General features: G+C 41.2%; 1 protein-coding gene across 1 annotated transcript in view; it reads right to left on the bottom strand.

Moving 5' to 3' along the window:
• Positions 1 to 27,531, bottom strand: part of tmeff1a (transmembrane protein with EGF-like and two follistatin-like domains 1a) — a 154,712-nt gene that overhangs the window by 60,322 nt on the left and 66,859 nt on the right. Inside the window, exons 2-3 of the mRNA XM_034183154.1 lie at positions 16,100 to 16,209; positions 13,764 to 13,893 (exon numbers count right to left, since the gene is read on the bottom strand). Of these exons, the coding sequence (XP_034039045.1) occupies positions 13,764 to 13,893; positions 16,100 to 16,209 (240 nt within the window). The remainder of the gene's footprint in view (positions 1 to 13,763; positions 13,894 to 16,099; positions 16,210 to 27,531) is intronic.

Below are 27,531 nucleotides of genomic sequence, written 5' to 3'. Positions count from 1 at the left end.
ATCTTTGCTTGTGAACGACTGAGACATTTGGGGACGCTCCTTTTATGCCCAATCACGACACTCACAATTAGTGTCCTCAGTTCCCAAATGCTTATTGAGTGTCGTTAGAAGGAAACGTGATTCAATTCAATTCAATTCAATTTTATTTATATAGCGCCAAATCACAACAAACAGTTGCCCCAAGGCGCTTTATATTGTAAGGCAAGGCCATACAATAATTACGTAAAAACCCCAAAGGTCAAAACGACCCCCTGTGAGCAAGCACTTGGCGACAGTGGGAAGGAAAAACTCCCTTTTAACAGGAAGAAACCTCCAGCAGAACCAGGCTCAGGGAGGGGCAGTCTTCTGCTGGGACTGGTTGGGGCTGAGGGAGAGAACCAGGAAAAAGACATGCTGTGGAGGGGAGCAGAGATCAATCACTAATGATTAAATGCAGAGTGGTGCATACAGAGCAAAAAGAGAAAGAAACACTCAGTGCATTATGGGAACCCCCCAGCAGTCTACGTCTATAGCAGCATAACTAAGGGATGGTTCAGGGTCACCTGATCCAGCCCTAACTATAAGCTTTAGCAAAAAGGAAAGTTTTAAGCCTAATCTTAAAAGTAGAGAGGGTGTCTGTCTCCCTGATCCGAATTGGGAGCTGGTTCCACAGGAGAGGAGCCTGAAAACTGAAGGCTCTGCCTCCCATTCTACTCTTACAAACCCTAGGAACTACAAGTAAGCCTGCAGTCTGAGAGCGAAGCGCTCTATTGGGGTGATATGGTACTATGAGGTCCCTAAGATAAGAAGGGACCTGATTATTCAAAACCTTATAAGTAATAAGAAGAATTTTAAATTCTATTCTAGAATTAACAGGAAGCCAATGAAGAGAGGCCAATATGGGTGAGATATGCTCTCTCCTTCTAGTCCCCGTCAGTACTCTAGCTGCAGCATTTTGAATTAACTGAAGGCTTTTCAGGGAACTTTTAGGACAACCTGATAATAATGAATTACAATAGTCCAGCCTAGAGGAAATAAATACATGAATTAGTTTTTCAGCAATCACTCTGAGACAAGACCTTTCTAATTTTAGAGATATTGCGTAAATGCAAAAAAAGCAGTCTTACATATTTGTTTAATATGCGCTTTGAATGACATATCCTGATCAAAAATGACTCCAAGATTTCTCACAGTATTACTAGAGGTCAGGGTAATGCCATCCAGAGTAAGGATCTGGTTAGACACCATGTTTCTAAGATTTGTGGGGCCAAGTACAATAACTTCAGTTTTATCTGAGTTTAAAAGCAGGAATTAGAGGTCATCCATGTCCTTATGTCTGTAAGACAATCCTGCAGTTTAGCTAATTGGTGTGTGTCCTCTGGCTTCATGGATAGATAAAGCTGGGTATCATCTGCGTAACAATGAAAATTTAAGCAATACCGTCTAATAATACTGCCTAAGGGACGCATGTATAAAGTGAATAAAATTGGTCCTAGCACAGAACCTTGTGGAACTCCATAATTAACCTTAGTCTGTGAAGAAGATTCCCCATTTACATGAACAAATTGTAATCTATTAGATAAATATGATTCAAACCACCGCAGCGCAGTGCCTTTAATACCTATGGCATGCTCTAATTTCTGTAATAAAATTTTATGGTCAACAGTATCAAAAGCAGCACTGAGGTCTAACAGAACAAGCACTTAGATGAGTCCACTGTCTGAGGCCATAAGAACATCATTTGTAACCTTCACTAATGCTGTTTCTGTACTATGATGAATTCTAAAACCTGACTGAAACTCTTCAAATAGACCATTCCTCTGCAGATGATCAGTTAGCTGTTTTACAACTACCCTTTCAAGAATTTTGAGAGAAAAGGAGGTTGGAGATTGGCCAATAATTAGCTAGATAGCTGGGTCAAGATGATGGCTTTTTAAGTAATGGTTTAATTACTGCCACCTTAAAGCCTGTGGTACATAGCCAACTAATAAAGATAGATTGATCATATTTAAGATCGAAGCATTAATAATGGTAGGGCTTCCTTGAGCAGCCTGGTAGGAATGGGGCTAATAGACATGTTGATGGTTTGGATGAAGTAACTAATGAAAATAACTCAGACAGAACAATCTGAGAGAAAGAGTCTAACCAAATACCGGCATCACTGAAAGCAGCCAAAGATAACGATACATCTTTGGGATGGTTATGAGTAATAGTTTCTCTAATAGTTAAAATTTTATTAGCAAAGAAAGTCATGAAGTCATTACTAGTTAAAGTTAAAGGAATACTCGGCTCAATAGAGCTCTGACTCTTTGTCAGCCTGGCTACAGTGCTGAAAAGAAACCTGGGGTTGTTCTTATTTTCTTCAATTAGTGATGAGTAGTAAGATGTCCTAGCTTTACGGAGGGCTTTTTTTTATAGAGCAACAGACTCTTTTTCCAGGCCGTGATGTAACACAGTGGTAAATATACCACTGTCCCAGCTTTTTTGAAACATGTTGCAGGCATCCATTTCAAAATGAGCAAATATTTGCACAAAAACAAAAAGGATTATCAGTTTGAACATTAAATATCTTGTCTTTGTGGTGTGTTCAATTGAATATAGGTTGAAGAGGATTTGCAAATCATTGTATTCTGTTTTTATTTATATTTTGCTCAAGGTCCCAACTTCATTGGAATTGGGGTTGTACAAAACAGTGAGAATGACTGGTCAGGTATGATGTCAACCATGCAAGGGCACTGCCAGTAATCCCAAACTGATTCTTCAGCCCATCGAGTAGAATATGGTGATCCACCGTATCAAATGCAGCACTAAGATCTAACAGCACCAGAACCGCAATGGTGTCTGAATCCATTGCAAGCACAAGTTCATTCACCACTTTAGTGAGAGCCGTCTCTGTGGAGTGATATTTTCTAAAATCAGACTGCAGTGGCTCAAAAGATTATTCTCAGTAAGGTGGTCCACAAGCTGCTGTGAAACCACCTTTTGTAGAACTTTAGAACAAAATGATAGAGTTGATATCAGCCTATAGTTTTTCAATACACTAGGGTCAAGATTAGATTTCTTAAATAATGGTTTAATCACTGCAGATTAGAAACATTTAGGAACAGATCCATAGGTTAATGAGAGATTAATAATTTCCAGCACAGTCGACCCAAGATTGGGCCACAGGTCTTTAAACAGTTTGTTGGTATAGATCAAATAAGCAGGTTGTGCTTTTGTAGACGTTACGAGTTTCGTCAGCATGCCTAGTGAGATACTATCAAATTCTGTAAATCTCGGTAATACCTCAGTAATGGTGCCCACCTCAACAGTAGTGTGTAGTGGCTGAATGCTGGGATATGTTTAACCTAATGTCATCTATTTTCTACTCAAAGTAATCCAAGAAATCAATATTACTGAATAGCTTCAAAGCCCTGTGATACAAATTAAAACTTGAAATTAAACAATTATTTTAGTTACAGATAAATAAGAACAACAGTATAAATGTGTTGAATTAAGCAACAATGTTAATTAGTAAATGTCAGTCTATTTCACCCATATAATTTATAAATATGAGTCACTTTCACCTAGATTATCAGTAAATATGAATCATTTTCCCCCAGATACTTAGGAAATCTAAATTATTTTTGTTCAGATACTTAGTAAAAATCAATCAGCTTTCCTTGTGAAATTGACTAGCAGTTACTACAGAAATGTTGGCAATATAACTCATCATTTGGCATGCTATTGCTAAATCCACCACATTTCAACTTTTGTGTTTATTATCACGTACTTAATTTTTTTGTTTAAGTTTAGTTAATGTATTCAATACTTTCAATGAAAACTGTAGAAGATAAAGTCTATTAGATTATATTGTGTGTGCCATGGCCGGGTTTTTTTTTTTTTTTTTTTTGGGGGGGGGGGTGGCATTTTCAGAGAATATGAATAATAACACAAATCGTTTTTTTTTCCCACTCATGGTTAGTGGTTGGGTGAAGCCATTTATTGCCAAACAACTGTGTTTACTCTTTTAAAATCATAATAACAACAGAAAAGACCCAAATCACCGAGAACAAACGTTTACATACCCCTGTTCTTAATACCGTGTAATGTGGAGTTGCATCAGGAAGGGCATCCGGTGTAAAACTTGTGCCAAATCAACATGCACACCCACCTTGGCTCTGCTGTAATGACCCCTAATGAAAACAAGGGAGCAGCCAAAGGGACTTACTTTACTTTTAATCCAAGCACAAGTGTTTTGAGAATGTTACAATCAAACGCTCTGGGAAGCAAAAGAAACTTTCCTTAAAAATGTTCTGAGAACTTTACAGCTAACGTTTGACAACTTAATTTTGTTAGCTGGGGAAATGTTTTTTTCTCTTTGGTTTCAACTTTGTCATGGAGCGCCGCTAAAGGCCACCTGCTGAGAAACACAGCGACTCTCTGCGTCTACACGCTGCCGGCTCTCCATCAGCTCGTCAATCATCCTGCAGAACGTTTGTTTGTCTGGAGCTTCTGATTTAACATCACAACACAGCAGATGTGGTCAAAAGGTCAGCCTGGACTGCACGCGTCCACCAAAGCTGAGTATCTTGGAAGTGTGTTTATCAAACCTTGTGTCTATTTGTTCAAGACATCACACCTGTAGAACTGGATTTCGGATCCTGATTGGCTCTGACGGGTCTCAACAAATGTCGTTTTTGAGAAACAGATGAAATGACCTGTGGATAGAGGAAAACATTCTAGAAGGACAACACATCTCTGTATCTCTGTAGCAATCCACCAATCAGAGCCTGTGTGGCCCAGATGGAAGCCACTCGCTTAGTAAAAGGCACATAGCAGCCTGTTTGGAGTTTGCCAAAAGGAAAATGAAGGACTCTCAGACCATGAGAAACAAAATTGTCTGGTCTCATGAGACAAGGATTCAGCTCTTTGTGTGAATGCCAGGTGTCATGTTGGAGGACACCAGGCATCATCCCTACAGTGAAGCATGGTGGTGGCAACATCATGCCTGTGGGGATGTTTTTCAATGGCAGGAACTGGGAGACTCGTCAGGATTGAGGGAAAGATGAATACAGCAATGTACAGACACATGCTGGATGAAAACCTGCTCCAGAGCGCTCTTGACCTCAGACTGGGGCGACTGTTCATCTTTCAGCAGGACAATGATCCTAAACATACAGTAACAATATCAAATGAGTGGTTTTCAGGGACACTCTGTGAATGTCCTTGAGTGGTCACAGCCACAGCCCAGACCAGAATCCGACTGAACATCTCTGGAGAGATCTGAAAATGTTGTGCACCCGACACTCCCCCATCCAACTGATGGAGGCTTGAGAAGTGCTGCAAAGAGGAATGGACAAAACTGTCCAAAGATAGGTGCACCAAGCTTGTGGCATCATATTCAAGAAGAGCTGAGGCTGTAATTGCTGCCAAGGTGCATCAACAAAGTATTGTGCAAAGGGTGTGATGCTTATGTACACGTGATTTCTAATATTCTATTTGAATTAATCTGCAAAACTTTCAGAAAAAAAACTTTTTTTCATGTTGTTATTATGGGGTGTTGCGAGTACAATTTTTTAGAAATTTTTAAGTCATTTTTTCTAATTCATTTTTAAAAAATTAATTTACTCCATTTTGGAATAAGGCTGTAACCTAAAAATGTGGAAAAAGTGAAGCGCTGCGAATATTTTCTGGATGCACTGTATGATTAAAAGGTCTGGCCTGAATTATAATTCTGGGTTACGATACGATACTATAACACATGATACGATACGATACGATACACTTTATTGTCCCTTCTGGGAAATTTGTATTGGACTCCAAGAGCTGCACAAATAAAACTACTAATTTTTTTAACAAAATAAAGTGGCACATTTTGGTGCTTTGGGCGAAAGTGTGTTGTCAAATGAGTGTCCATATAACTTTTCAAATAACACTGTTGCCAGTGCTGCTATTCTTTGGGGTTTCGTTATTTGGATTATTGGGTCACCCATTTCAAAGTCACATGTGGGTGGAGTCTAGAGTTCTGATTTATAGTGTCAGTCTCATCTGAACATTACTCTGCTGTAGTTTATGATCATGTGATTCCTTTAATGTTGCTGTGTACAGTGGCACTTTGTGGCCACTGTACTGGACTGCGGTGTGGACGTCCAGCGTCTCATTTCTGGACACCAGGGATCAGATCACACAGAGACCTCTCCAGCTCTGGCTCGGGGTCAATAAAGTCGTCTGAGGCTGGTGGATGTGTGCCGCTGCCTCGGCGCAGAGCCACCAAACGCTCCAATTACAGGAAGCATAAATCTCTAAAGGAGGAAATTGCAGAGAGGACAAGACGGAGGCGAGGGAAGCAGAGGGCATAACACGGCGCCGGATCCCCATGTAACGGGTAATAAGAGCAAAACGCCACGCTGTGCCACCTGGGAAATCAGACCAATGGCCTGCAAATGGAGGTGACCTCCAACACTGTGACCCCACTGTGTGTTTCCTCAACATGTTTCTCCAGGGTGGGATGAGAACATAGACCCGGATCTCAGATTTAGAGCTGTGGACGATCAAACCAACAGATTTAAATATTAAAGACAATCAAAGCAGCATCTCGAAACATCGTGCACCCACATCGATAGACACACTCAACTCAGGTGAAACAGCGGCGGCTCCAGGTTTTGTTTGTGTTTTGTGTGTGTGTGTGTGTGTGTGTGTGTGTGTGTGTGTGTGTGTGTGTGTGTGTGTGTGTGTGTGTGTGTGTGTGTGTGTGTGTGTGTGTGTGTGTGTGCGTGCGGGGGGGGGATTAATAAATCTGGAAGTATTCACTTTGAAATAAAATGACCATTTCTGCTACAACCATGAAAATTCAGTAAGGTATATCTTCTATTATACATTCAAAATCTAAGGTGGAGCTCTACTAGTGTTTTCTAAGGCACATCGAAATATCTTAAAAAAAAAAAGTAGAGCCACTTAGGTGCCTGGTCTTGAGAACCAAGGATGGTAGGTTGAAAAACTTTTTTATCCCATGGGAACTCTCCCTACCCACCTAAGCAGCTCAAGAATATGGACAGCATGTATATAAGTGACATTTACACTATCAGGGCAGTAAATATACATAGGCATACCGAGTGATAACGGCAATAAACAACATATAAAAGAAATATCGATTCTACATAATATTATAGGAGTTAGCTCCTGAATCCTAAGTGTTCATACAGGAGATGATTGTAGTATACATCGACCTAGTCTGTAGACTTGTAAAACTAAATTATAGCTAGTAGCCTAAATCTGGTTATGCTATTATAGAAACAGAAGCTATGATGTAATATGCTTTAGGTTTCTATCTAAAGCTCATCCTGCTAGCTTACTATAGGAAGACAATATCCATACTCTACATGCTTTCTATTGGAAACCCCAAACTTAGATACTATCTACTGATAACTATTAAAGAACCTTTTAAACTGAAGAACCATTAAAAATCTACACCATGTCAAATAAAAGTGCCAATCTTGAAAGTTGGCTAACTATAGCCAGATGAGCTACCGTTAATTTAGTGGTTAACTAGCCTAGCATCTTGCTAGCCAACAAAGCTAAACAAAGCCGGTAACGGGCGTATAAAGCACAATAGCATTGTTTCACCCTACAATAACAGTCGTAACAACAAATACATATAACAACAAATGCAAAAAAAGTGTATATTAACGTTAGCTTCCGTAACAGAACCGACTATGTTGTTAACTATGACAAACGGATCTGCAGCCAGCTCGATAAGCTAACATCAGCTGCTAGGTTTAGCTAATTGTACCCCACTCCTCCCTTGTTATTACTAATATAATAATATTTTTAAAAAGGACAAAAAAGACATTTGTATATATTCACAACTATAAAGTGTGCTGAAATGTATATGGAGACAAGATATAAGTACCGTAGTGAAAAGATACTGAGGTAGAACAGCTCCCGGCTAAGGAGAGCTCGGGGCTCACAGCCACAGTGAAACATAGGCCAGGGTAGCCCTGTGGTAGGCCTAGTTACCACTTTAGGTAGCAAACTCATCGTAAGAAAATCAAATGAAAACAGTACCCTAAAAATGAAGACTGATCCAAATGACGTCTAACTGGCATATACATAAGGTGAGTGTAGCCTAGGCAGGTTATTAGATAAATAACAGCTAGTAGGTTAAGCTGTAATTAGCTGTATTAAAGGCACTGCGCTGCGGTGGTTTGAATCATATTTGTCTAATAGATTACAGTTTGTTCATGTAAATGGGGAATCTTCTTCACAGACTAAAGTTAATTATGGAGTTCCACAAGGTTCTGTGCTAGGACCAATTTTATTCACTTTATACATGCTTCCCTTAGGCAGTATTATTAGACGGTATTGCTTAAATTTTCATTGTTACGCAGATGATACCCAGCTTTATCTATCCATGAAGCCAGAGGATACACACCAATTAGCTAAACTGCAGGATTGTCTTACAGACATAAAGACATGGATGACCTCTAATTTCCTGCTTTTAAACTCAGATAAAACTGAAGTTATTGTACTTGGCCTCACAAATCTTAGAAGCATGGTGTCTAACCAGATCTTTACTCTGGATGGCATTTCCCTGACCTCTAGTAATACTGTGAGAAATCTTGGAGTCATTTTTGATCAGGATATGTCATTCAAAACGCATATTAAACAAATATGTAGGACTGCCTTTTTGCATTTACGCAATATCTCTAAAATCAGAAAGGTCTTGTCTCAGAGTGATGCTGAAAAACTAATTCATGCATTTATTTCCTCTAGGCTGGACTATTGTAATTCATTATTATCAGGTTGTCCTAAAAGTTCCCTAAAAAGCCTTCAGTTGGTTCAGAATGCTGCAGCTAGAGTACTGACGGGGACTAGCAGGAGAGAGCATATCTCACCCGTGTTGGCCTCTCTTCATTGGCTTCCTGTTAATTCTAGAATAGAATTTAAAATTCTTCTTCTTACTTATAAGGTTTTGAATAATCAGGTCCCATCTTATCTTAGGGACCTCGTAGTACCATATTACCCCATTAGAGCGCTTCGCTCTCAGACTGCAGGCTTACTTGTAGTTCCTAGGGTTTGTAAGAGTAGAATGGGAGGCAGAGCCTTCAGCTTTCAGGCTCCTCTCCTGTGGAACCAGCTCCCAATTCAGATCAGGGAGACAGATACCCTCTCTACTTTTAAGATTAAGCTTAAAACTTTCCTTTTCGCTAAGGCTTATAGTTAGGGCTGGATCAGGTGACCCTGGACCATCCCTTGGTTATGCTGCTTTAGACGTAGACTGTGGGGGGTTCCCATGATGCACTGTTTCTTTCTCTTTTTGCTCCGTATGCATCACTCTGCATTTAATCATTAGTGATTGATCTCTGCCCCCCTCCACAGCATGTCTTTTTCCTGGTTCTTTCCCTCAGCCCCAACCAGTCTCAGCAGAAGACTGCCCCTCCCTGAGCCTGGTTCTGCTGGAGGTTTCTTCCTGTTAAAAGGGAGTTTTTCCTTCCCACTGTAGCCAAGTGCTTGCTCATAGGGGGTCGTTTTGACCGTTGGGGTTTTTCATAATTATTGTATGGCCTTGCCTTACAATATAGAGCGCCTTGGGGCAACTGTTTGTTGTGATTTGGCGCTATATAAAAAAAAGTTGATGATTGATTGATTGATAATTGTTAGCTAATTGTAACTGAGAGTCTTTTTACAGTAATCACGTTTTGCTAATTAACAATTTGCGGATAATCATGATTTGCAGCTAATTCACATTTTGGGGTTGGACATTCAAGGTACTCACTACACACCGGAACAACTAGGGATTAAGGACCTTGCTCAAGGGGCCCTTTGAACCGAGGATCCTCTGGTCACAAGCCCAACGCTTAACCACTAGACCATCATCTCCCCTTATCCCAATTCCTGATTTCTACCATGTTTTGGATCCTGATGAGTTGTTTGATGGGGAAACGATCCGCTGGCATCATCATGGTAGCGTACTAATCATGCTAGCATACCAAAGTAGAAAAAGCTTGAATCTTCGACTGGACTGGTTGCTTGACGCGAGGATGTTTCGCTTCAAATCGCAGAAGCTTCCTCAGCTAAATTCTTGCTCTGGTGGTCTGACTTCTGTCTTGACTCTGTTAGAGAAGAATAATTAAGAAGTCACAAAAGCTGGAGTTTTTAAACTTAACCAGACCCCTCCTACCGAGAGGCAGACTGCTATAGGCAGTGACTAAACAATAGCTCTAATTAGCACCTATTGTGCTCTAGTTAGCACCCTTCTAATGACAGGGCAGCTGTCCCTCCTAATGATGGGAGGGACCCTCTCCTGATGGCTCCCTTGACGACTCTGCTGATGATGTGAATGACTCATTACCATGAACAAAAGACTGAAACTGCTTTGACATGAGTACCCCATTGTAAACAGGGGATAAAGCGTGTCTCAGACCCCCTCCCCGGTTAAGGCTGTGTTTCAAACGTTTCACAAAGAATGCCTCCTTGACCCCTCTCTCAAGCTATTTCTTCTCTCTGGCTAATATTTTAACTTCCTTGTCCTCAAACGTGTGGTTAGTGTCTTTAAGGTGGAGATGAACTGCAGACTGAGGTCCACTGGCGCCCTTTCTGCGGTACTAGTATAGCCTTTTGTGTAAAGGTTGCTTAGTCTCACCTATGTAATGTTCTTTACAGTTTTCCTGACATATGATAGAATACACTACATTGCTCTGTTTGTAACTAGGGATCCTCTCCTTAGGGTGAACTAATTTCTGTCTCAAGGTGTTAACTGGTTTAAAGTAAACTGGGATTTGTGCTGTCTAAAGATCCTCTGTAGTTTTTCCCCTACTCCTACTAAATAAGGGAGAGACACTCCTCTTCTTCTTGTCTCTGTCTCCTGTCTATCTGGTCTCTTTGTTCTCTGGGACTTCTGCACTTTGTCCAGGGACCATCGTGGGTACCCACATACTGTGAGGGCTTTCCGGACAAGTTGTTGTTCTTTAGCCCTTCCCTCTTCAGTTGTGGGCACCTGTAGGGCTCTGTGTTGAAGCGTCCTGATCACCCCGAGCTTGTGTTCAAGGGGGTGGTTTGAGCCAAAGAGCAGATATTGGCCAGTGTGAGTTGGTTTTCTGTAAACCCCTGTCTGGAACTGCCTGTTCTCTCCAATCGTAACATCACAGTCCAAGAAGGCTAAATGGTTGTTTCTGGCATCCTCACGTGTGAACTTGATATTGGCGTCAACCGAGTTGATGTGTTTGTAAAGTCCTCAACTTCCTGTTGCTTGATTTTAACTCATGTGTCATCAACATATCTGAACCAGTGACGGAGAGATGCCCATGAAAGACGTCAAGGCTGTCTTCTCCACTCGCTCCATGTACAGATTGGCCACAATGGGGGATACCAGACACCCCATTGCACAACCATGAATCTGCCTGTAGTAATTCCCCCTAAACAGGAAATACGTGGTGTTAAGACAGATCTCCAAGAGTTGGCAGATGTGGTCTGGTGTAAGTTTGGTCCTTTCAAGTAGAGGCACATCCTCCAGCAGTCTCTGCCTCACAGCTGCGACGGCCTCAGCAGTAGGGATGCAGGTGAACAACGAAGTCACATCTTGACATGATTGTTCATCTGCCTCCAGCTGCAGGTCCTTGATCTTGTTCACAAAATCTTGTGTGTTCTCCACATGGTGGTCTGAGTTACCCACTAGAGGAGCCAAAATCCACTTGAGGTGCTTGGCCAAATTGTACGTGATGGAATCTGTGCTACATACAATAGCCTGAGTGGCACGTCCTGTTTGTGGATTTTGGGTAGTCCATAGATGCACGGAGTGGCGTCCCCAAGGTACAGTCTGTAGTATGTCTGCCTGTCGATGAGTCCCTCTTTCTCCAGGTTTTGGAGGTAGCTAATGATTTTCTTCTTATAGCCGTTCGTGGGGTCTCTCTTCAGACGTTCGTATGTATTGGAGTCACTGAGCAAGTTGTTGATCTTGGCCTCATAGTCTGATGTGTTCAGGACCACCGTACATCTGCCTTTATCCGCTGGCAGGATAAGGATGCTTTGGTCCTTTTGCAGTGCTGACAAAGCTTTCCGTTCTTCTCCTGTGATGTTGGACGGAGAAACCGGTTTAAACCGGTTAACACCTTGAGACAGAAATTAGTTCACCCTAAGGACAGGATCCCTAGTTACAAACAGAGCAATGTAGTGTATTCTATCAGATGTCAGGAAAACGAACACTACATAGGTGAGACTAAGCAACCGTTACACAAAACGCTATACCAGCACCGCAGAGAGGGCGCCAGTGGACCTCAGTCTGCAGTTCATCTCCACCTTAAAGACACTAACCACACGTTTGAGGACAAGGAAGTTAAAATATTAGCCAGAGAGAAGAAATGGTTTGAGAGAGGGGTCAAGGAGGCATTCTTTGTGAAACGTTTGAAACCCAGCCTTAACCGGGGAGGGGGTCTGAGACACGCTTTATCCCCTGTTTACAATGGGGTACTCAGGTCAAAGCAGTTTCAGACTTTTATTCATGGTAATGAGTCATTCACGTCATCAGCAGAGTTGTCAAGGGAGCCATCAGGAGAGGGTCCCTCCCATCATTAGGAGGGACAGCTGCCCTGTCATTAGGAGGGTGCTAACTAGAGCACGATAGGTGCTAATTAGAGCTATTGTTTAGTCACTGGCCTATAGCAGTCTGCCTCTCGGTAGGAGGGGTCTGGTTAGGTTTAAAACTCCAGCTTTTGTGACTTCTTGATTATTCTTCTCTACAAGAGTCAAGACAGAAGTCAGACCACCAGAGCAAGAATTTTAGCTGAGGAAGCTTCTGCGATTTGAAGCGAAACGTCCTCGCGTCAAGCAACCCAGTCCAGTTGAAGATTTAAGCTTTTTCTACTATGGAAACCACCTGGACAACTGAGAGCCTACACAGAAACTAGCATACCAAAAGAAAACAAAAAAATTGTAAAAATAAAAAAAAAAATAAAAAAAAATAAAAAAGAAATTGAAAAATTAACTTTAATGAAATTTATCGAAAGGTTATACAAAAGTGTACAAGGTTAGTTCTAACAAAAACTATAAAATGTATTTCATCAATTTTGAGGACAGGGTGGGATGGAAATGACTGATCTGCTGTGGTGACCCCTAATGGGAACAGCCGAAAGACAAAGATGAAGAAGAAGGAAGATTATTTAAAGATGTACTTTGAGATAACTAAAAACAACTGAAAAAATATATTTCAAGTAAATTCCAAAGTTAATCTAAAGTGCACCCCCCCCCCCCACCATTCACTTCTTTGAATGTGAATCTGGGTGTGTATGGTATGTGTCGCGCTGTGTGTGTGTGTGGGGGGGGGGGGGGGCTATAGGATTCAGATTAGTCAAAAAATGAGTGAAATTGAGGCTGAAAACAAGGTTTTGAAGGACACAACAATATTTTTTTTGATAATGCTACTGAAATGGGGGCGGGGCCTCCAGCACCATCAGGGTCACATCATAGAGCCACCTGCAGTGAATTTTTCTGTAAGAAAATTCCATCAGCGACAATCAGTGGAGATCAAAGTCAGGTGTCTTAACTGTTACAAGAGTGGTTCATTTACGTTTGTGTGACAAATGGATCAGTGTTTGTTGACCGCTCACTGATGTGTCATTTATTGAGTAAAAACAAAGCAAAACAATACAAAAACCCCAATTCTTTCATCACTAATTTAAACGCAAGAAAATTGAAACAGACTAGAATTGTTCCTTTCATTGTGAACATGGTTGTATTCATGTTTCAAGCAGGTATCAGAACCAGGACCAGAACCGTGATTGGACCTGTGACTGTCCTGTTGGACTCACCGGCGGAGCAGGGTCCGTCTGACACGCGGGAGATGAGCCTCTGCTGTTTGCAGGACGCCTGTCGCCTGTAGCACTCATTCTGGTAGGTGTCCCCGTTCGAGCCGCACACTGGGACGTAATTTTTGTGACACTGGAAAACAAACACAAAGGTTGAAATGTCAGCACTAACAGGATTGTGGTCCTACTCTGAAAACTCAAACTTTATGAAAGAAACAGAGAATTCTGAATGCTAACAACCTCTGGGAAATTATGTGGAGTCAAAATTTTGTGTCAAAATTGTTAAAATAAGTTTAGACAAAAGCTACTGGACTTTTTCTTGAGGTCCACTGCTATGCTCAAGATAACGTCATGTTTTATACCAACCCATCGCTCTTTAACAGTGCTATGAATGATTTTTCTGTGTTGCAGTAGTACCACTTTCAGCAAGTAAAGCAAGCTTCTTGTCCTCAGCCATTCCTCCTCAAACCTCCCTGCACAATGAACTGTGGAGCCGTTTAACAGCTCTCAGGACTCTCTACGTGGGAAAAGCCAGATGTATGTGGATTTGAGTCTGACTACGTTCTTGATCAGAGGTATTTTTATTGTTTAAGTGTGATTTTTTTTTTTTTGGAAAGTAGCTGGTTTTCAACATCTTAGACATTTCATCAGCTGTTTGTGATAAATGTGGGAAATGTAGGACAACGGTTTCATGGGGGGGCTCACTTGCACTAAATATGTACATGCAGGAATTTCATGCACTAAATGTACATGTGCAGCCAGATGAATAATGTAAATAGAAGACAGAAAAGCTGAGAGCACAGAGGGCATGTTAGGACAACATTCAGGGCCTCTTCACACATAGTGTGAAGTGTGGTTGAAGTGTGCATGATGCAGGAATCGTGTGCAAACCGTGTGAAATCGTCCCTGCCTCTAACACCTTGTACACCTGTTGCTACAACCATTTGTGTGCACTGTGCAAACCCACAGAACTGACACACACAAACATCTAACACCACTCGTTTGACACTTAGAAAACGTGTGGCCAGTCGCACTCTTGGCACGACAACAGACTGCACACAGCCATTGTCGTGCTGGCAATGAAATTTGTCTAAGTTCTGCACGACTGCGGAGCTGTCGAGATGTGGCGTGTCGTTGGCTCCCCCCACAACACGTGTGCGTGTGTCGCGCGCTCCCCCCCAACACTTGCATGCGTGTGGTTCGCACGCCCCCTCGCAGGTGAGGCGCATTTTCATCTGATGATCAGAGAGAGACACCTTGATCTGTGCACTGAACAGATAGGGCGTGGCAGGTGTTGACATCTCTGGTCCTGGACATCAGAGCTGCAGAACACGCACCGTGTTTTGACAGGCACGTGTGAGTGTGCGCTTGCTGTACTCACATCAAAAAACATAAAAACATATATCGCTTGCGACAGGCTGGAGAGCGCGTACACTGATAGGCTGTTCCAGCTGGACCGGACTGTCAGTTTATGTGGACATGCAGCAGGCGATCTCAATATCATGTCTATCTGACAGGACAGTGAGCAGCACGCCGCAGGACCATATGACAGGCCAATAGTACAACAAATACACCACTTTCAGTCACATATCAGCAGAAATACACTGTAGCAAACGGTGTTTGTTCATTATCACAGCGCTTTTCTTCTTCGTTTTAGAAAATATGTTTGTCTGCTTGTTGATTTTAGGCATTTCATGCTTCTGTTATGAGGCAGTGATTGTGGTGCAGTGGTAGAGTTTCTGTCTGGTAATCAGGGCACGTGGGTTCAAATCTTTGATTGGTGGTGTTTTTTGTTTTTTTTAACCAGGGATGTTTAACCGTGGGGTTCGTATTGGTGTCCCATTTATGTATTATTTATATCAACCCAGTGATATTCACTAATTATACAGCTGTTTTTTAGTTGATTTTCCCTCCACATCAGCAGCGCGATGTGGTGGCAGCTCGTCCCATGGAACACATGCGAGCAGCTGCAGCAAGCCCACACTGTGTTTCTGCTCGAAAGACGCCTTTGCGTGCACGAACCGTTGCATCGATGTCGTGCACACCTGCCCGCCAGCGCGATGTTTTGTGGCGCGCTCATACGATTCTACCATATGTCGCCCTGGAGTTGTACACAAATTGACCAAATTTGCACTATGTGTGAAGGGGCCCTAAGACATTAAATATTTGCAGACAAAATAGTTGGCTGTACATGAATGTGTAGAATATAATTTATGACACATTTAACTGTACCACCCACTTCACACCCAAGCCACGCCCACTGATATTAAGACTCAAAACTAAAACAAACAACACAAAAGGCAAAGCTCTCGATCTACTGGTCAATGCCCACTTCTTACCTGAAACTGGCAAACACATTTGAGCTGAGCGCCATCATCTCTGCAGACGCCGCCGAATCGACATGTGGAGTCGTCACAAACCCTCAGGTCACTCTTCTTCTCCGACAGATCTGTGACAGAAGGAAAAAAAAATAAGAAAAGTTTTATCAGTGCCACAAAGATCAGACTTTGAGGGAGCTATACTTGTATGATAACTGGATAAGCTACTTCCGTCTCGTTACTGATGATATAAGTTAAAAATCACTTGAAGGGAATGTTTGTATGATCAGGATTTGTCTTACAAGTAGCAGTAAATGATCTCAACCTGTTTGTGAAACTGTTGTAGTATGATACAGCACAATTTTATAAAACTGGATTATGTAGCATAGTTAACTAATACAGCTGCTAGTGTTTTCAGCGGTTGTGTGTATTCTGTATCTGAGTTTGCCCAAGACAGGTGTGCTGCTGGAATTACGGTGACTGATGTGAGGGACAAGTGTAGAATTTTCTGGTATTGAATAGGAAACACATTTTTACTGGTCAACATAGTCAGCTTGTAGCCAGTTAGCATAAATGTAACAATCACCAGTGTGACATTATCTAAGCATGATCATTTGAGATGCTTGGACCTGGGTTTGATTCCCGGTCACACTATTTGTGTCTTGATGAAGGACATGGCACATGTTATTTAACATCTCACTTAGCAACACAACATCAAAGTATTCATGATTGTCACTCTATCTGCACACATGCGGTAACAATTAAGTGGTTGCTGACATATTTATTGCTATTGCATTTCCAGAAAATGGCTTAGTCAGCATTTCTAATGGTGTGTTATACATTTTTCGAAAAAGGAGAAACATACCAATGACCAACAGACAGAGTGAAACAAATGCTGCCACATCCGATAATGTAGCTTCTTTCATTCAAAACTGATGGCTCGGATTTACAAAGGATGCACAGAGAGGAGACAATACACTTCACCCCAAAACTCTTACCTTTTTCAATGTCTGTTAGATTTTAGAACCTAACATCTTCTTCTTCTTCTTCTTCTATTTATTTATCAATGGACAGCACATGTTAAAAAAGACAATGTACAGAGACACATCCATAACACACAGGATTATAGCCTAAGCTAATTTCCATCCTTAGTCCCCGTATGGGCACATGGCCCGACATAAAACATGGGACAAGACATCCATAGTCACCCCATCTCTCTCTCTTACATTCCAGGCACACACACCCAGCAACACACTCCAAACCCACACACACAATGGACAAATAATATTAAAAAGGTTAGGGCAAATCCTCACTCTCATTTCATTCAAATTGGTTAAACACATCCTCACTATCATTCATTCAAAACCACAGTATTTACACACTATTTACAAGGTGCAGGTATAAATACAACTGCAGGTCCCCGGCATATGTGCAAAAAGCTTTGTTTAGAATGAACATTGATATAATTGCAAAATGCCCGGCCTGTATGCAAAAAGGCTCAGTTCAGTTCATTTGATCTAACATAAATATGATTACAGATACCCAGCTTATTTATGACAGATTTGAACTTTTTATCAATTTGATTTATTAAACCAGTTTGCGTTAAAATCTCCAGTTACTATGATTTCCTTCCTCCCATCACACTCCTTAAGGATGGCCTGTAATTCCTCATAAAATACATTAGATGCTGATGGTGGCCTGTATAGTCCTATCAGTATAATTGACATTTGGGGTGAGAGGTTTACATTAAGCCCAATACATTCAAGATTGTTTGGGGAGTGCCAATTTATTTGATGCATTTTAAATGTTCTTTTAGATAGAACATTATTCCTCCGCCTCTGCCTTCTGGCCTGTTGCGTCTGTAGATGTTATACCCTGGTACACTCAAGCCGGCCATTGCAGAGTTTGGGTGTAACCAGGTCTCTGTGATACATAGGAAGTCTATATTTGATTCACTCAGAAGATATTGCATTTGTTCACATTTAGGCATTATACTTCGAATATTTATGTGGCCTCCTAGCAGGCCCTTAGGTTTAGCTTTAGGGCTCCACAGCACCTGGGCATGATTCAGAGTTTTGAAAGAATTTATACTTACGCTGTTTGAAGATTGTTTTCTTCATAATTTAGTGTTTTTGCATTACCATCTGTATGGGGGGTTTATCTGCAGTTGTACAGCAGGAGCCGCTTGACTGGTGTGTTGCTGGCAACTGGTGTGTTGTAGCTGGGGTGGGCGCCGCTCCCACGATGAGTCCCGGTGTGCGTGTTATTGCACTGGGGACCGCGGCTCCCTCGGTGAGTCCCGGTGTGTGAATTGCCAGCCCCCGGTGCAGAATTGCACTGGGGACCACCTCTCCGCTGCTGCACCCAGGCTGCACGCTGCCGATCCGAAGGTGTGGTTCAGCTCACGGTGTTGAAGCGCCGGCATGCCTCCATCTCCACCGGTAAGTGAGCCTCTGTTTATGTGTACGCTAGTCCACAGAGGTGGCGGCGGCCAGATGAAACGTGCCTTGAGCATTGCCTTGAAATAGCATTAGCAGTGGTGGTTTGACTAACTGAAGGGTAACTGAAGTGTCATACTTGGTGTAGTTGGCCCTGGATTTACTTCCACGTCGCCAGCTAACAGAGCTAAATAAGCCAAATAAATTAGCCCCTTTGTTGTAGTGGAGGACTTTTCATTGGTTATTGTGGATGATATCCGCGCATGTCCATTTTTTAGAATTAATGAGTAGAGTGCGTAGTGCCTCCGAGTCAGTGGGCAAACCAAGTCGACATCTTTACCGCTTTCAGACTGCTGTTTGGCCAGTAGAGAAATTGTTATCAAAAGTGTTGTCAAAAGGGCAGCATAACTTAACCAATATTGTAGTGGTTTCCTCTTGGCGGGTTTCAACTTAAACTTTTTAAATGTCTCACGCATGGCGTCTACCTCACTGCGTGTGCGACGAGCAGCCATCTTGATTCTCCTGGGATGAAACCATTTTAATTCTGTAGAAATTCGAAAAACTGTCCATTCTGGCTGTGTTCTGAAATGACAGCTAACGTGTGGTGAGGCTGCGGCCTGTGTTGCAGTGCGCTATTTTAATGCCAGCGTGAACATGGATGTGGAATGTCTCCACGAGGCTGCTTTTCAGGCTTACATTAGACAAAGTCAGAATATGTTATTTTCAGGAGATAATGGACTTTCTATCTAGTGTGCCAAAATCATGAGAGAACTTGAGGAGCTGACACCAGAGCTGCAGTTGTACATTATTCTCCGGCCGGCGATTGCACGCAATCTGTGCATGACTTATAGTGGACCTGCACATTTTACTGGTTGGTGATCGCACACAATCCATGCGTGAGGACTTATAGTGAACCTGGACATTGTTCACCAGCTGGCAATCTTGTGTGATCCGTGCTTGGGGACTTTACATATTTAATCTTGGAAATCATTCTACAAGTGGGTGAGTGCCCTGTTTAGTTTTCCCCCTTTTGTATTTTGTTCTCCTCAGTGGAGCTGGTAGGCTTTATTTTTAAGTTACTTTGAGAAAGTCTGTCGGATTTTGGAACCTGATGTGTGTTGAGCAGCACTTTCCTTTAATGTGCACACACACATGGACCTCTCAGCTGTTTTTCAGGCTGTCTGATCACACAGATGTATTTTTTTTTAGATTTTTCACAATTATGTTGATGACAACACCTATAAGTGTGCACAAAGTAGAGTGTCTAGCAGAAACTGTTTTTAACAGGCCGTGTTTATGACTATTGTCCGTGCTCGTGCACTAAGTCTTCTCACAGTGGATAGCGGCTGCTGTTTTTAACCATTGCAGCATCAAAATTAACAGTTATCACTTAAAAACAAATCATCATAACATGACATCACACTTATGTAAACTTTGCAATGAATTGCTGGCTCCATTCTTAACAGCTACATTCCATTTAAGCATGCACTGGGACGTTTTTCTCAAAGCAACATAAACACTATTGGAAACACTCGGAACAATGAGTGCTCATGAGTACTTTGTTTTTGGCTGTCTCCGTAGCTGTTTGTTGTGAATGTCAAGTCATCGGATGGTCACTAACAGCCTAAATCTAAACTGTTCTGATTTCAGTGCAACATGTCCTTAAGGCACTTCATCTGCATTGTCTCAGTCCACCCAACTGGAAATGCGCAACCCAGTCTCACAGCAAGTCGTGATTCAGCAGCACGAAATATACATTAATCTATTGGTTTGTGATATTGTGATGAAAAGCGCCACATTTTCCTCACGGAAGCACAAATTCATTCTAATTCATTCCGTGATGGCTGCACAAAATTAAAAGTGAAGCGGGGGGTTGGGGTGGTTATGGTTATGGTTGGGGGAAGGGAGTAGGGTTTGATACAGTGAGTTAAAAAAAAAACGTCACGAAAATTTTAATCATTTCATGATGGGAGTACGAAAAACAAACAAACAAACAAACAAACAAAAAAACGTGAGACTGGGCTTAAATGTGGCACCCTGCCTCCAGAGGGAGTCATAGACCCTCATCCACTTCATGCTACAGAATCCAGGTCTATAAAGGACTTACTTCTTTCATTTTGCCCACTTGTTCATGTGATTTGCTAGAATTGCAGCAGACTGATGCAAACCTTTGGTCAAACATTGGCTGACAGTGTTATAAGGAAGAGTAAATTTAAAGTTAAACTGTACTGAGTATACGTGATTGGTGTACTGCATCTGATGGTCTGCACTCACATAATACACAGTTTGACATGGGGGCGGAAGAAGCATGTTATTCGATTTATACTGTATAAATAGTTATAAAATGACATCATTCACTCAGTGACGCATGTTTTCAGCAGGTATTTAGTCTGCACGTTGACCCAGGACCAGACGTGGACCTGTGTGTGTCTGTGTGTGTGTGTGTGTGTGTGTTTTGTTTTTTTCCTCAGTCTTTGTGCACTGAGCACAGCTTCAAATACTTCAAACAGATGGAGAAAGTGAATTTCAGTTGGAGGAAAATGTGAACTTGGTCTCTGCCCCCCTAGAACACAGACCTGAGACTGGGGTGGATCCATCGTGTTTGCAGCAGCTCGTCCCGACTGATAATAACAGGATTTTTTTTTTCTTTCTTTGAGATGAACGCCACAGATTGATGTTGTTGGTGTGTCACAGCACAGCTCAGTGGTTTTCATTGTTGCGTAATGTGTGTAATTAGTGATGCTGGTGTCTAAAAATGGCTGCTCGGCCTCAAATACCAGCCCCGCAGTAGCTGTGAGACACTCAGGAAAAATCCTGCTCACTGAGCAAACATTTCTGAAAACATAAAATTAACTCATTCTCCTGATTCAGATCAATGCAGGTTATTGGCAGCACGCTCTGATACCAGTTTGGTTTTTAAAAATCTGTGTACATTTGAAGCCTGATCTTCAAACACACACTTTTCTGATCAGTTGTGTCAGCATAGTGATTGGCTGACTGGTTCTGAACAAACTTTAGGGGAGAGAAGAAAGTCCATTTTTTCCCCTCTAAAATAACTGACAAATGTCAAGAAAAATACAATATTTCCCAAACTCTAAGTTGCTTTTATTTTTAAAAACATATATTTTACAAGAATTCAAGATTTTTTTGTGTGTGTGTAAAACTCTGGAAAGACTAGACTGAAGAACACATTCTATATATCTTTATTTGTTTTTTGTTTGTTTGTTTTTTGGAATATACGTGTCAGAAGCTAGGAGACAGATACATGGTCAAAAAAGTGAGGCAAAAGTCAGTAAAACACTAGAAGACAAGGAATCACTGGGAGAATGCAAGGATGGAGCAAAACAACTTCTGGCAACAACTGACAGCAAGCCCTCTGTTTAAAAAGTCGCCAGCTGATAACCTGATTACTGTCTTCCAGGGGTTAGTGATGAATTCAACACAGGTGTAGAACACAAACTGAAAATAACCAGGGAATATGAACACAGTAAAAAATATGGAAGAACAATAATTAACAATAATTATACATTTACTGTTATTTACATTAATTATTAAGATTCTATTGTCTTATGTACAGTTTGCACGTGTTCCAACAAGCCTCTCTATTGATAAATTCACATGGACCCCACAGGGAAACAAGTGCTTCATTGTGTTATCTGTGTATTATTGATAAATTCACCTCTGTATGTTTATACTGACGTTGCAGAACTCAATCAATCATAAACAATAGTCTATTTATGTTTTAATGGCATCTGCTATTGCTATATTCGGGGTTATCACGTATCCCATAATCCCTTGCGTGCCAGAGAGTAGCTGCAGTCAAAACAACATAAAGAATCCACATGATGACAATTTCAATTTATTTTCATTTATATAGCGCCAAATCACAACAGAGTTGCCTCAAAGCGCTTCACACAGGTAAGATCTAACCTTACCAACCCCAGAGCAACAGTGGTAAGGAAAAACTCCCTCTGAGGAAGAAACCTCAAGCAAACCAGACTCAAAGGGGTGACCCTCTGCTTGGGCCATGCTACAGACATAAATTACAGAACAATTCACAGAACAATTCACGGACGAATATACAAGAATTGCTGTTGGTGCACAGGACAGAAGGATCGCCAACATGAATACGACTCCCATCTCTGGATGGAGCTGCACCTTAAACAGAGAGAAAAAACAGAATCAGGCATCAGAAAGACAAAAAATACTGTATAATTTGCCAGCATTAAACAACAAGAAAAACAGAGAAATACTAAGGTGATCGCCGGCCACAAGCCCTAAACTTCACTAAAAGACCCAGAATTTAGGTAAAGTTGAGGCTGCAGCCCGCTCCAATTACTAATAAATGAATTAAAAGAGTAAAAAGCGTAAAACAAAACTGTACCAGTATGCTAGCCATATGAAAGGGAAAATAAGTGCGTCTTAAGTCTGGACTTTAACTAGTAATGACTTCATGACTTTCTTTGCTAATAAAATTTTAACTATTAGAGAAAAAATTACTCATAACCATCCCAAAGACGTATCGTTATCTTTGGCTGCTTTCAGTGATGCCGGTATTTGGTTAGACTCTTTCTCTCCGATTGTTCTGTCTGAGTTATTTTCATTAGTTACTTCATCCAAACCATCAACATGTCTATTAGACCCCATTCCTACCAGGCTGCTCAAGGAAGCCCTACCATTATTTAATGCCTCGATCTTAAATATGATCAGTCTGTCTTTGTTAGTTGGCTATGTACCACAGGCTTTTAAGGTGGCAGTAATTAAACCATTACTTAAAAAGCCATCACTTGACCCAGCTATCTTAGCTAATTATAGGCCAATCTCCAACCTTCCTTTTCTCTCAAAAAGTCTTGAAAGGGTAGTTGTAAAACAGCTAACTGATCATCTGCAGAGGAATGGTCTATTTGAAGAGTTTCAGTCAGGTTTTAGAATTCATCATAGTACAGAAACAGCATTAGTGAAGGTTACAAATGATCTTCTTTTGGCCTCAGACAGTGGACTCATCTCTGTGCTTGTCCTGTTAGACCTCAGTGCTGCTTTTGATACTGTTGACCATAAAATTTTATTACAGAGATTAGAGCATGCCATAGGTATTAAAGGCACTGCGCTGCGGTGGTTTGAATCATATTTATCTAATAGATTACAATTTGTTCATGTAAATGGGGAATCTTCTTCACAGACTAAGGTTAATTATGGAATTCCACAAGGTTCTGTGCTAGGACCAATTTTATTCACTTTATACATGCTTCCCTTAGGCAGTATTATTAGACAGCATTGCTTAAATTTTCATTGTTACGCAGATGATACCCAGCTTTATCTATCCATGAAGCCAGAGGACACACACCAATTAGCTAAACTGCAGGATTGTCTTACAGACATAAAGACATGGATGACCTCTAATTTCCTGCTTTTAAACTCAGATAAAACTGAAGTTATTGTACTTGGCCCCACAAATCTTAGAAACATGGTGTCTAACCAGATCCTTACTCTGGATGGCATTACCCTGACCTCTAGTAATACTGTGAGAAATCTTGGAGTCATTTTTGATCAGGATATGTCATTCAAAGCACATATTAAACAAATATGTAAGACTGCTTTTTTGCATTTACACAATATCTCTAAAATTAGAAAGGTCTTGTCTCAGAGTGATGCTGAAAAACTAATTCATGCATTTATTTCCTCTAGGCTGGACTATTGTAATTCATTATTATCAGGTTGTCCTAAAAGTTCCCTGAAAAGCCTTCAGTTAATTCAAAATGCTGCAGCTAGAGTACTGACGGGGACTAGAAGGAGAGAGCATATCTCACCCATATTGGCCTCTCTTCATTGGCTTCCTGTTAATTCTAGAATAGAATTTAAAATTCTTCTTCTTACTTATAAGGTTTTGAATAATCAGGTCCCATCTTATCTTAGGGACCTCATAGTATCATATCACCCCAATAGAGCGCTTCGCTCTCAGACTGCAGGCTTACTTGTAGTTCCTAGGGTTTGTAAGAGTAGAATGGGAGGCAGAGCCTTCAGCTTTCAGGCTCCTCTCCTGTGGAACCAGCTCCCAATTCATATCAGGGAGACAGACACCCTCTCTACTTTTAAGATTAGGCTTAAAACTTTCCTTTTTGCTAAAGCTTATAGTTAGGGCTGGATCGGGTGACCCTGAACCATCCCTTAGTTATGCTGCTATAGACTTAGACTGCTGGGGGGTTCCCATGATGCACTGAGTGTTTCTTTCTCTTTTTGCTCTGTATGCACCACTCTGCATTTAATCATTAGTGATTGATCTCTGCTCCCCTCCACAGCATGTCTTTTTCCTGGTTCTCTCCCTCAGCCCCAACCAGTCCCAGCAGAAGACTGCCCCTCCCTGAGCCTGGTTCTGCTGGAGGTTTCTTCCTGTTAAAAGGGAGTTTTTCCTTCCCACTGTCGCCAAGTGCTTGCTCACAGGGGGTCGTTTTGACCATTGGGGTTTTTACGTAATTAGTGTATGGCCTTGCCTTACAATATAAAGCGCCTTGGGGCAACTGTTTGTTGTGATTTGGTGCTATATAAATAAAATTGATTGAATTGATTGATTGACTTGAAAGTCTCCACAGAATCTGACTGTTTTATTGATGCAGGGAGATCATTCCACAGAACAGGGGCACGATAAGAGAAAGCTCTGTGACCCGCAGACTTCTTATTCACCTTAGGGACACAAAGTAGTCCTGCACCCTGAGAACGTAAAGCCCGGGTCGGTATGTAAGGTTTAATTAGGTCAGCTAGGTAGGGAGGTGCCAGTCCATGAATAATTTTATAGGTTAGTAGCAGAACCTTAAAATCTGATCTCACTGGGACAGGAAGCCAGTGAAGGGATGCCAAAATGGGTGTAATGTGTAATGTAATGTAATGTAATGACAATTTTAAATGAATATTATACTACAAAAATGTAATTTTTTTTATGCTTTTCATCACGTTAATAAGAGACTACATACATGATACCCTGAAAACTTGCTAAAACAGATTATTTGTTATAAAATAATCCGTGTCTGCTACGTTTAATCTGCGTGGAATTTAATAAGCGCAAACTGAATTTCAGACATATTATATCTATTAGTCTGGAACAAAGAGGGCAAACAGTGTTGTAAAGAACAATAATCAAGATGTTAAAGAGCAAACTTCACTTTCTCCCAGAATGACAGGAAGATAACGGAGAGACAGCCTGTGATTCTCGCATGTTTGCATAAAACAAACACAATAACAACGTCTAAAAACCCAGAAAATATATTCATGAGAGTTTTAGGCACAGTATAAAAATAGTTTTATGTTGCGATGTTAATGCTGTTGTCCGTGTGCAGTGGTTAAAGTGCAGCATGATCAGAGTGTCTCAATGCAGTTCTCAATGTTACTGAGATCTCGCAGCACGGCGACCTCTCCGAGGTTTTGCGGGATTTGAAACTTGAAAAGCCTCAATGCAGGAGTGCATGAGTGTGCGCAATGCATGAGCTTTTGACAAGAGCGCAAGTTAGCTTTGAGTTAGCGGAAGATAGCGAGACATGCTGATGTCCGCGAAACAGTGTTTTCAGTTTTACAAGTGTCTATTTGTCTATATATGTCTTTTACATAATATATGAGAAAGATGTTATATTTGCACACAAATGAAGCACAGTTAGCAGCTAGCCAGACCAGCCAGTGACATCACCACGCTAATGTCCACGAGATGTCTTGTAAACCACTCCAGAGGTGTTATCAGGTTACAAAAACAACGTTTTCAGTTTTAGAAGTGGTTATTTGTTGCTAGCTTTTACATAATATATATGAGAAACATGTTATATTTACACATAAACAAAGTGGTTTTGGAGCACCAGAGAGACACCAGCCAATGATGTCACAGTGCCACTCTATTCTGATTGGCTGTCACCCCCACCCCTCAAAAAAAAAAGAAAAAAAAAAGAAATGGATTTGCATGATTCATAGCATAAAAATATGATTCAGACTGTGACTTTTTAACCTCTTAAAACAGGTCAAGGTTAGCCATCTTTGAACTTGTCCAAGGTTTGTGTCCCAAGAAAGTTCCCTGTGAATTTGAAAACTCTGAGAGTAATAGGACTGGACTTACACTCAGCACAGACAGACAGACGGACAGACCGATGGATGGACAGACGGACACAAAGCCTTCACAATACTCTATGGCCATATTTTGATGGCCTTGGGTAAAAAGCAAATTGAAACAAAACAACAAAAGAAAAAAAAACAGAGGAAATGAACAATAATAAAATACAGAGAGTAAACTGAAAATGAGAAAACAATGGGAAACTCTGAGTGCATGGTCAAAGAAGACCATCCATCACCTGAGAGACACCATAGGACCGTGCTCGGTGATAGACAATGAAACAAAGAAACTAGAACTAACAAAAGGGAAGTGGGGAAGTAAGTGGGGAGAAACCATCAGAGTGCACCCAAGAAACAAATTAAATGAAGGAAAACCACAACGGTGTTGCTGAGAAATAAATGAAGAAGGATGAAGACAGATAGGGACTGAGCTCATCCCAATCAGAAGATAAGGAAACTCATAAAAGGTCCCACAGAATCACGAGAATGTGTGCACAGTATGACAATAAGTTGCAGTCCCTCCCAAAATAGTCCATTTCACCCATTTTCACTCGGGGTCACCACATCAGATCCAATATTAATCTGCATGTTTATTTTAAGTTTTACACCGGATTCATTTCCCGACACAACTCCACATTAGATAGAGAATGGGCAGGCGTGGCCTTGAACTGGGAACCTTCTGTCCTCAACACTTGGCCAGCACACGGCCCAATACCTCCCAAAGTAGTAAAAAAACAACAGAAAAACTAAACATGACTGAAAGACAGGAAAAAAATACACGACCACGTGTAAACTAAAGTTAAGGTGCAAATTTTCTACAACATAAATAAAAATAGGCCACAATTCTAATTTTACATTTTAACTACAAGTGGAAACAATTCAACATCATTACTGAAAATAATTAAATTTGGCACAAAATTTAAATGGTGTCTG

This window comes from Thalassophryne amazonica, chromosome 12, assembly GCF_902500255.1.
Source record: "Thalassophryne amazonica chromosome 12, fThaAma1.1, whole genome shotgun sequence".
Taxonomy (NCBI): Eukaryota; Metazoa; Chordata; class Actinopteri; order Batrachoidiformes; family Batrachoididae; genus Thalassophryne; species Thalassophryne amazonica.
The sequence above is the reverse complement of the archived record's forward strand: the minus strand, read 5'-3'. Positions and strand labels throughout refer to the sequence as shown.